The sequence below is a fragment of the Diospyros lotus genome, chromosome 11, assembly GCF_014633365.1.
Source record: "Diospyros lotus cultivar Yz01 chromosome 11, ASM1463336v1, whole genome shotgun sequence".
Classification (NCBI taxonomy): Eukaryota; Viridiplantae; Streptophyta; class Magnoliopsida; order Ericales; family Ebenaceae; genus Diospyros; species Diospyros lotus.
Genome location: NC_068348.1, coordinates 30,591,392 through 30,602,721, shown reverse-complemented (window position 1 = coordinate 30,602,721; position 11,330 = coordinate 30,591,392). Strand labels below are relative to the sequence as shown.

Genomic DNA, 11,330 nt, shown 5'->3' with positions numbered 1-11,330 from the left:
ATAATCTCAGATAAAAAGTCCCTACATAATAAATAAAGTAAGTAACTTTTCAGTTACATTTTATTTATTAATTTGAGTAAATTGGCCAATATTTATTTCGTACTTTGGTTTGAATATCTCTTAAACTTTAAGTTCATTCAATTAATTTTTTGAATTTCTTAAAACTAGTTGTGACACCTCTTAAATTAGCCATGACATCTCTTAATTCTGGTTCTTTAAGAGAGGGTCATGACTAATTTAAAAATTAATTGAAAGAATTGTAAAATTTAAGAAATGTTCAAGCAAATAACTAAAATTCAGGGGATGTTAAGCTAAATTTACTCAATTAATTTTCAATTCAAGTGGTCCCTAGTGTAAAAAGAATAATTAAGTCAACACCTACTATGCAAATATTTTATCAATAGTAATATTCTATTTTATTAATGAGACCAAGGATGTGCCCTATCTTCATTTGTCCTTGCTAGCAAATAGTTCATGCGATTCATTTTTAGACTTGTTTAAGATGACAATATTATCAAATATAATATTTGTTTTTTTAAATAAAAAGTAAGAAGATGAACACATTTGAATGTATGGTATTAAATATTGAACCATTTAGTAAAGGTTCAAAAAAAAAATTATACAATATTAACACAGTATAACCCGATCTAATTTTAGAAATTTAATTATTTAGTATTTATCTTTGAATTATAATGCAATTACAATTACCATTTCATTAATTGTCGATTTATGGATAATGTAAACTAATTTTTCATTCCGATCAAATAATAACATGAATGCAATTATAACAAACAATCCCTTGTTTAATACAAATATCATATAATTTTAACGTATTAATAATCGAATATAACAATTTATAATACACATAAAATGAATAAGTTTTTTAGAAGAACCACTCATTTAATTTGTTAATCGACGACTAAAGTCTTTTTTTTGTAAATTGATTGTCAGCCTTAAGCGATATACTTATAGTACTTCTCTAATCTTAAACTTAAGTGTCCCTTGTTTCAAAATAGATTATGAAATTTTTTATTTATTTTTTTTCTTTTCCTTTTCTTTTTCCCTATAAATATGCTACACTCATCACACCCAAACATGTGCCAACTTGGCACGAGTTTTACGTACTTCTAAAAAATCGATCATTGATTTATTCCTTTTTTTTTACATATTTCTAAAAAACATGACATATTCCTTGTCGACAACTCTACAACTCATTGGTTTATTCGCTTTTTTTTTTCTTCATATATTTTCTCCATTTTGTTGCCCAAATTATTATTGTGTCCAATTGCCAAATTGGCTTTCTTGACAACGTGATTGATCTCTGGCAAACTTCGAACCACCCAAACTTTGTTACTTCTATTCTTTTCCCAATCTCTTATTTATTTCTTTGTCTATATTTCTCTTACCTTTATTTATTAAAAAAAAATCAAAATGACATCATTTCACTAGATAAAGGAAACCTTTCATAAACCCCTATAAACCTCACCAAACACTCCCAAAACACACTAGTCAAAACCTCTCTATTAAACTCTTTTATTAGAATTCCTTATAATTGATCAAATCATGATCAATTTTTGGCCAAAACCCTTTATTTTTATAATTGATTTTATTTACCCAAACAACCATCAAATCGTTTATTTCTCCCCAAAACTCACCTATAGGACAAATTTAGGTCATATATAATCGAGATTTGCAAGATCTATTACCTAAATATTTGTAAAATAGATAATCCTTAGTCAATGGCATAGTTCATTCTACAAGTTTTTAAATTGTAGTTTGGCCCTTCTATTTCATTTTGACCTTTGCAAATTGCTCGTTTAGAGAATGTCACTTCCCCCCTCTCAAGTTTTTGGTTCTCAATTTCATCCTATATACTTTTGATATTTACACTAGTACCTTAGTGGTCTTTGAAAAATTGCACTTGTACCCAAAAATCTTTTGAGAAATTAAATTGCTACCACATTATTGACAATTACCAAAACACCCTTAAGACAGGAATCCAAATTATCAAAATATCCTTCTAGTCATTTTCTTAAAAAAAATCGCCATTTCTCGTGTTTCAAAATTTCTTTAAAAATCCTTGCTCTTACATTCTCAACTATACCTTTAAAAAAAAAATTACAAAAAAAAACTAAAGTAAAAATACAATACCCCCGTTACCAATGATTAGGGATGGGTTTTGTTAATCATCAATAAGAAAGAAAAATAAGAAGGAGAGTGGATCCAAGTTTGTTAAGTCTAGATCGATGTAGGTTCAAAAATGAACTCATAATGTAAATTGAGAGAAAGTATAGATTTTGGTGATTGAATGATCAAACCAAGGTCAAATCATTGGGTTTCTCAGTGAATCCACAATGTGCAGAGAAAAAAAAAAGATAAATTTATTATATTTATGATGATAATGACCACATATGTCGATGGTGGTGATGAAGACAACTTTCTCATTTTCTCTCACAATCTCATTCAAATGTAGAAGTTAAGGAATTCATAATTGTCCTATTTCAAATGTATAAAACGTTTTTGTATTTTTCATAGAAAAAAAAACGTTTTTGACTCTTCAAACAAACTAATTACACTCTATAGCCACTTTTATGCGAAATACCAGAAATACCTTTAATGAGATTTTAAAATAGAAAGCACACATTGTCCTTAGCCTCATTTACCAAAATACCCTTATCTCTTTCATATAACATTTCTTCTCTCTCATATTCTAAAATTCATGTTATTTTCTTTTTGTCCATTATCAAACTATCCAAACTCAATCATTCTTTATACATTCAATCTTTTTTTTTGTTGGGTCATTCAATCTCCTTCATCAATCGCAGTGACCTCATTAAAGTCCCATTCAACAAGTTTATTTCTCTTCAACAAACAATTTCACTCAATCTCAAGATATTGATTTGATTTGATTTGTATTTGTTTTATTTTTTTAAATAATTTTTGTGTTCACATTGCATATTAAGGTAGTGTAGAATGATTGTGGTTGTGAGCAAAATATATTTTGATAGACATCATTTCAAATCTGTACTAATTTGGGTAAAAAAAAAAAAATTCTAAACTGCACATCATTATCAAGTTTTGCGGCCCATAAAGCTAGATCGGGCCTTGTGAGCCACAAAACTCGATCAGGCTTTGTGGGCAACAAAGCCCGATCAGGCTTTGCAAAAAAAAATCGGGCCTTGTGGCCCACAAGGCTCGATCGGGCTTTGTTGCCCATAAAGCCTGAAAATGAATTTTTTTAAATTTTCTTAATTTTTTTCTTCAAATTAGTGTATTTCATTAGCACTAAAATAATGTCTTTTTACGTTTATTGAGTTAATTGAATGTATATATCACAACAAACATCATTATCTTTCACTTTGTGTGAGGATGATCATCCACTATCAACACAACCAATACAAGATTAATTGTTCTAACTAATATTGGACAAAACAAAGACAATGCTATGATAATAAACTTACTCAAGAATAAAAGTGTGATTTCTTAACAATAATTTATTTTTTGAGACTACTAGTGGGCAACTTGAAAAAATCTCATTGCAAAAAAAAAAAAAAAAAATCAGGTTTTATGGCCCACAAAGCTTGGAAATGAATTTTTTTAATTTTTCTTGATTTTTCTTTCAAATTAGTATGTTCCATTAGCACTAAAATGATGTTTTTTTTACGTTTATTGAGTTAATTGAATGCATATATCACTACAAACATCATTATCTTTCACTTTATGTGAGGATGTTCATCCACTATTAACACAACCAATACATGATTAGTTGTTCTATCTAATACTGGACAAAACAAAGATAATACTATGATAATAAACTTACTTAAGAATAAAAGTGTAATTTATTAACCATAATTTATTTTTTGAGACTACTAGTGGGCAATTTGAAAAAATCTCATTGTAAAAAAAAAATAAAAAATCGGGCTTTGTGGCCCACAAAACCTGGGCATCGGGCTTTGTTGCCCACAAGGCCCGATTAGGCTTTGTGGCCCACAAAGTCCGAAAATATATTTTTTTAATTTTTCTTAATTTTTTCTTTAAATTAGTGTGTTCTATTAGCACTAAAATGATATATTTTTATATTTATTGGGTTAATTGAATGTATATATCACAACAAACATCATTATCTTTCACTTTGTGTGAGGATATCCATTCACTATCAACACAACCAATACATGATCAATTGTTCTAGTTAATATTGGACAAAGCAAAGATAATGCTACGATAATAAACTTACTCAAGAATAAAAGTGTAATTTTTTAATAATAATTTATTTTTTGAGACTACTAGTAGGGAACTTGAAATAATCTCATTGCAAAAAAAAAAAAAAATCGAGCATTGTGGCCCACAAAACTCGTCCACGGGGCTTTGTGGCCCACAAAGTCTGCCATTGACCTTTGTGGCCCACAAAGTCTGCCGTCGGATTTTATGGCCCACAAAGCCCGAAAATAATTTTTTTTATTTTTTTTTTGAATTAATGTGTTCCATTAGCACTAAAAATTAAAAAAAATAATTATTATTAACAAAATATTATTTAATAGTAAATTATTTTTTTTAGGGGGAACCGAACGTGGGTTCTAGACCTAACCAGTTATTAAATTATTTAAAAATAATAGTAATGATTAGAAAATAATAATAATTTAATAGTTAAAAATTTATTATTATAATTATGATTTACAATTATTATTACAATTGAAAAATAAAATAATAATCATTGAATAACAATTTTTCAATTATTTATTTAATTTTATTTATATGTAATAATACATATATATTTAATAATAAAAAGGGGTGGGGGACCCACTGTGGGTTCAAGACCCACCCAATTATTAAATTATTAAAAAATAAGAATTAGTATTGAGAAATAATAATAATACTTTAATAGTTAAAAATTTATTATTATAATTATGAGGGGTTTCTCGGGTTTGTTTGTGGAGTTAAATAGAAATTTAACCCTTTTGTTTGTTTTGTATTGAAGGTAGTTTGATAATTTATTGTCTTTGTTTTTATTCTTAATTTTTAATTAAAGTGGGGGTGTTAAAAAGTCAAAGATTGGGGTGAAAAGTGGTAAAATGGTTATTATTTGTTACTATTTGTTTGTAACGGGTAAAAACATTTTTTTTGTCAAAAAAGGACTAAAAACGAAATTTGTATTGGGGGGGTTGTTTTTTGTAATTTCCACATTTCAATATATGAGATCCATCTCAATGTCGAGCTCTAGATTTGGAACCCAATCGTTGTTGCCGGTGAAATATGGTGATCAACAATGAAAGGTGAATAAGATTAAAAATAATAATAGGTGACACTAAAGGTTTGACTTACAAGAAGATAGAGAAAGAGATTAATGAAAAAATATAATGAGAGGGTAATGGTTTAATATGAGAGTAAAATTATCAATTTGATGTAATATTAAACATTGTATCAAGTTTTAATTTATTTATTGAAGATAGATAATAGATTCTATTTAAGTATGGCTTTATTACATAACTATTTATTTTCCAATAAATGCTTTTCATTTGTTTAAAAATTAAAAAACAAAGTCGTGATGGTCAGAGTTGGTCGCCACCAAATTTGTCAAAAGCTGAATGCATTTAGTAGTTGTTCTCAAGCTTAGCTTGTCCAAAACTTATTCAACTTATAAAGGTAACGATTTGATCCCCCAATATAACATTCAACGATCAATTAATTTTTGTACTAGAGTTATAATAAGGTAATCGTGTGTAATAAATGAATTACTTATCTCTTAAAATTCGTTTATTTATATAGACGTATATAAATATATGAGGTAAAATAAGATTATGATCATACCACAAAGATGGTCAAATCTCAACCCCATGAAGTGTTCATAAACCAATGAGAATTTAAATACAAAAAGTGATAAATCTGATTATTTGAGCCGAATCTTTTTACTTTTAAGTCTAGACTTATATTTTTTCTTGAATATTTAAGGAAACAAGCATCGCTTTTAAGAAAATGTTCAAAAAATATTTTGATATTATTGTATGGAGCAAAAATTATCATAAAGCAAAACGAACCTTCAAGTTGAAGCAAGGCAATGATGAAAATCCAAAAGTAAATTAAAGTAAAATCTAATCATGTCAAAATGACTATACCAACAAGAGGCCTAAAAAACTAAGGTCCATCAATAATCAGTTATTGAACTAATTAAATTGTTTAAATTAAATTAATTAACTAACTAAATAGGTGTTCAAATAATATAAATTAAAAAAAAAAATGATCAAAAAAATTTAAAAAAATAAAAAAATCCAATAATTAGTCAAAACAACATTATTTTTATATTTCGATCGATTTGGTTATTTCATTTTTTTAATACAAAAATCGAACCGAAATAACTAAAACACTTAAATTTAGAAATTAAATTGAATTAAACCGAAATATAAATTTGAATAGAATCGAATCACTAATTTTAACCGAATCAATTTGGTTATTTTAGTATTAAGAAAAAATAATTAATTGCTCTAACATGTCATGATTTTTTATAATTATTAAAAGAAACAATGTCACTTAGAATTATAAAAACATTCATGTAATATCATTTTAGTAATGATTTAATGTTATAAAAGGCACAAAACCCACCTAATTTAGAAAGTCAATATTTACTTGTTAAAAAGTAAAAAAAATAAATGAAGTCTCAAAATCTGTTATAATTTATAAAACATGATGAACAAATATTTTTTAAATTTCAAGCCAATTTTTTTGATTAAAAAAGAATTGGTACAAAGTTCTTATGACTACATGGACATGTCCCATTTTTTAATAATCTTTAACATTTTTTTTAATAGAGTTGTAAATATCTCACTCTATAAATAAGGATTAAAAATTATTGTATGAATATGATTAATTACATACTATTACTCTGTCGAAATTATCGAAGGACGATCGTAAACTAAGTATCATTCTGACCGAACCATATAAAAATTATCTTACATATCATTTGTTATTTATGCTATTTGTTTTTTCTCTTTGCATTCGTATTTATTTTATTAATACGAGTCAACAAATCACGATCGATTAATTCCAAACATCAACAAGAATAAAATTTATTTATTAAATATGGAATACAATATTATTCTCTCACAATCGCTTTTGCTTTCTTTTTTCTTGATTATTAAAATATTTAAATTCGACAAATTATCTCTTATCTACCCATAAATTCAATATAAGTTTAAAAGATGACTTATTTAAAAATCTTTAACCCTATATATTTTTTAACTTCTCATAACATTTTGTTACTTACTACCCCCTTTCTCGCCTTTGGGAGCTTAGGTAATAACTTATAATATATTTAATTTCTTTTTTATTCGAGTTATAGTCTTTATCTTCTGCATTCTATCATTACTTCCCTTTATTTTACATTTACAAAAAATATTATAAATTATTCCTTACATTTTACATAAATTAAAACATTATATAATACATTTTTCTCGTATATAATAATATGCCATTCGTACCACAAAATCTTCCATTTTCGCAGCCTTGCATGCCATTTACTTTCACTTCCTAATAGGGCAGAATTCAGTTGATAAAGAGTGTGAAGTTGAAGTTCGAAAATATGGCAAATTATATATGTGATAAATGATAGTCTCCTCCTTCTTCACCAACTAATCAACTAATTGGCATGACAGCTAGCTCCTGGCCATGGACTTTTACCAAAGTAGGCCATCTGTCCCATTCACCATTTGAAAACAGCCACCTAACCAAATAAAACATAGTTCCCAATGCTTCTGCGCGATATTGTTTATTTTGACTTAAAAACGTGCATAGGCCCGACCTTACAATCTTACCCCAAAAAGGTCCTCGGGAAAGAAAGTTAATTTTCTTACCTATTTAGTTACGGGAGAATGCTATTTGCCGGAGAGAGACTTAAAAGATTGGTTGACAAAATTTGACCAAAATGACAAAAATATCCCTCACTCATATGCAAAATTGACTGCAGTCGACACGAGGGGAGGCAAAAGGGAGTTGGTAGAGGCGACTATGAAAAGGGGAGAGAGAGAAAAGAAAGAGGAGACGGTCGTGAAAGGGAAGGAGAAGTAATTTTTCAAATAAATGAAGGATATTTTTGTCATTTTGGCCAGATTTTGTCGACCAATGGGTCAGGCTCTAGGGCCCAGATTTTTGTCATTTTTGGCATTTACTGGCACCAATTTCGACTACCCCTCCCCAGCACTGAGTCTCTTGGCTCAAAAACTTGCCCCTTTCGTGTCATTTAAACTTGTAGACCTTATGGTATAAGACCATTTAAACATAATTCACCCGTATAGAGAAAACAAATGAACCAAACCTTGGGGCGAATTGAAACCAACCACATTGGGCGTGATACGCGAAGGCTCTAAGACTGCCCTCGCATGCGATCAATGGAAGCACGAAGTCATCGTCTGCGATCACCTAACACAGAGTCAGTAACATACAAAAACCCAAAACCTAGCCTGCCAAGGGGAGGTTATGTCATTCAAAACAAGCCTATGATAATGATACAACAAAGCCTGCTTTTATGGGTACGCCTCATAACTGCATTTTTCGTTACCTCCCAACTCATTGGAAGGGCGATGGCTTCAAAGCAGTCACCCGGTATACATTTCTCATACGCGCGCACCATGAAATGGGGCGGGGAGAGTTCACTCGGTACTAGATTGGAGACAAACTGGCAGGATTTAAGCATGTATGTTCATAGTCGAAAGGAAAACCTAGGCGAATCTCAAAGTTCTTAATGTGCACTCACTCTTGTCTCTATCTATTATACAAGCATGTTGCAGCAGACCCTACTTCCTCCCCTCCTGCATGCCGGCTGTCGTGTTCTTCAATATCTGCAAATTAGATCAGCAAGCAAAGTTCAAAGCTCGTTCTATTCTAAACCAGCCATTTCAAGCATCGCAATGAAGGACGTTCATGATCAATATGCATCACACGAAGAATGTCCACAAATTAATCAAAACACTAGATTACATTATAAGAACAACAACAACAATCTCAAACCTAAACTTATCCCACAACGTGGGCTCGACTACATAAATTCTAAGTTTACAACCATCTTATTGATGGCCACAACCAGATATCATCAATATTAAGGCCGTGAAATGTTCACTACGCCGGCTTGTTTCCTTATTTCAACCATTTTTTTTCTCGAAATTCCCCTCCGAATTCTCCAGTCCTCCAAAGACTCTAATGCCTCTTTTGTACAAAACTAGTAATTTCTACTCATTTCTCTAATCTCCATGCAGAAAAATTAACTGTCCAAAGCGGAAAAACCACATGTAGAAAAGGAAAAAACATAAGAATTAATGTGCCAACTACCAAGGAATCTCCTAAACACAACTACCCATGACAGTTAAGAGAATGTATTCAATGGGGAAGCCCAAATTGGTTGGTGCATCACCATTGTCACATATATAGCCATTGATGAGCACACACACTTAACTACCCAAAAAGCCCCCACCCAAACAACCCATGTGTTGTTTTACTCTAGGTGTGATTAGTGAGCTATTACATGCGGACTCATAAAGGATATAGTGACTGGGGTTCTTATCGATCAAGTATGGAGACCCACGAAATGCACAGAAATGATGAATAGGTGTGTGTGTGTGTGTGTGTGTTTGGGGGGGGAGGTTATTGATTGGCATACTTGTCTAAGCATCTGGTTTTCATTCTGCAAGGTGGAAACCCTCTCCTCCAGCTCAGAGTTCTTCTTCTCCAAGTCTTTAACCCTTGCCTCCAGCTCTGTTAGGTATGCTTTCTTCCTCTCCCTTGCTTGCTGTGCTGAAACCCTATTCCTCAGCAATCTGTATTGTTATTATTATTTATGTTTTGAAGAGACAAAAATTGCCAAAATGCCACTGTTAGTTAGCGTTAACCTTCCCAAAATGGCTATGCTACTACAACTACAGCACTACATAGCCAGACCCCAGAACAACCCCACCAGGATCAGGCCACGTCATTCTTGAGGTGGGCCCAGCAGTGATGTGGCGCTCCACGTGGCAAGATGGCTCACCTTTTCAGCCGCTTGTTCTCTTTGTCGGCTGGGCTCCTGCCTCTCTTCCTTGGCCCTTCGGCCGAGGCCTGGACCCGGTTCGGCCCAACCGCCGATCCGGCTCCCCGGCCGTTCGGCGAAGCGCCGGTCGTTTCGCCGCCGATCTCTGGCACCCTCCTGATCTCGTCGTCGCTCTCCATGCCTTCAAAAATCACAGAAGGTAATTCTCAAATGATCAAATCAGCTCGCCGGAAATTTTAACTCAAAAAAGGAAAGACAGATCTTCGTGTGAAATCAACTTTCCTGGGAAAGTGGACCGACCCAGATGAGGAAATCCCGCATTTAATTTCCAGAACCCAGGTGGGAAATTCAGAACTTTCACGAAATTCTTAAATCCACATGCATTCACACATCATACAACTAACCTAGCCCCGCATGCAAGATTCAACCATATGCCACAAAATTAAATTTCCCAGGAAAATCAAGTGATTTGAGAGAGAAAATGAGACCTTCTTTAACCTCAAGCTGAAAGGCAGAGCTGGAAGATCTTTCACTGCTCGAAGGCAGAGAGCTCGCCGCAATGGAACTCGTTGCTTGTTCTTGCATTTGAGAGAGAGAAAGAGAGAGAGAGAGAGATTTGGATACTTCAACTTCGAGGAGCGAGAGAGAGACAGAAAGAGGAAGGGAGAGATTAATGTTACAGAGAAGTAAAGACTGCGGTGAGGTGGTGAGAGTACAGAAGCCGTCGGATCAGTATTGATCGAACGGACAGAAAGCGGTGAGCGTGGAGGCGTAAAAGCCATAAGGAGATGGGTTAATCAAAGGCTGACGGATAAGAAGCGCGGACTCTTTTTGGCCGTAGGATTAGCAGATGATCGGACGGTCAGGAAGGAGTTTTTGGGGGCTGGTGCATTGAATTGGGGCCGCCCTGCTGGCCAGACGGCACTCGCAGTGTTCTGTTATTCTGGTAATCATTTATATGAAGTTACTATTATACCCCTATATTATATCTCATTGGATGTCCTAGCTAAGGATCTGTTTGGCTACTAGGCTCTAGCAAGCCCATTGCACCATCTTATAATTATTTTTTGTTTAATTTGCTTCTTTTTTTTTTCAAATTAAATTTCTATCAACGTTCAGAATTGATCGATTATGATTCGTCGGCTCATACTGATAGAATAATCCCAAGCACGAGGGGAAGAAAGTAATGTCACAATCAATCAGACGATACGCAAAAAATTTTATGTAGTTCAACCATACTGATGCCTAATCAATGATTGCTCTCTGATCATTTTGGTAGAGTAATAGTATATATTTTTCTTCTTGTTCTCTTTTTACAATGATT

General features: G+C 32.1%; 1 protein-coding gene across 3 annotated transcripts; it reads right to left on the bottom strand.

The window, feature by feature from the left end:
* Positions 1-7,095: 7,095 nt before the first annotated feature.
* Positions 7,096-10,670, bottom strand: LOC127812474 (transcription factor HY5). 3 transcript variants are annotated; one of them, XM_052352871.1, is made up of 5 exons: positions 10,495-10,670; positions 10,007-10,187; positions 9,641-9,797; positions 8,741-8,825; positions 7,096-8,406 (listed from the first exon to the last, which is right to left on the bottom strand). In XM_052352871.1, the coding sequence occupies exons 1-4, from the start codon at positions 10,589-10,591 to the stop codon at positions 8,781-8,783; spliced, it is 480 nt and encodes a 159-aa protein (XP_052208831.1). In that variant the 5' UTR covers positions 10,592-10,670; the 3' UTR covers positions 7,096-8,406; positions 8,741-8,780. The 3 variants fall into 3 exon arrangements, with proteins under 3 accessions (XP_052208831.1, XP_052208830.1, XP_052208829.1); XM_052352870.1 differs by having other exon boundaries at positions 7,098-8,396; XM_052352869.1 differs by lacking the exon at positions 7,096-8,406 and having other exon boundaries at positions 8,427-8,825; positions 10,495-10,669.
* Positions 10,671-11,330: the final 660 nt, after the last annotated feature.

What these genes read in the sequence shown, in the direction of transcription:
- LOC127812474 (XM_052352871.1), bottom strand. Translation starts at nt 10,591, where the DNA reads ATGCAAGAACAAGCAACGAGTTCCATTGCGGCGAGCTCTCTGCCTTCG. An exon ending in TCAGCTTGAGGTTAAAGAAG is followed by an intron (nt 10,188 to 10,494) that starts GTCTCATTTTCT and finishes TGATTTTTGAAG; the next exon opens with GCATGGAGAGCGACGACGAG. An exon ending in AAAACCAGATGCTTAGACAA is followed by an intron (nt 8,826 to 9,640) that starts GTATGCCAATCA and finishes TCTAATTTGCAG; the next exon opens with ATATTGAAGAACACGACAGC.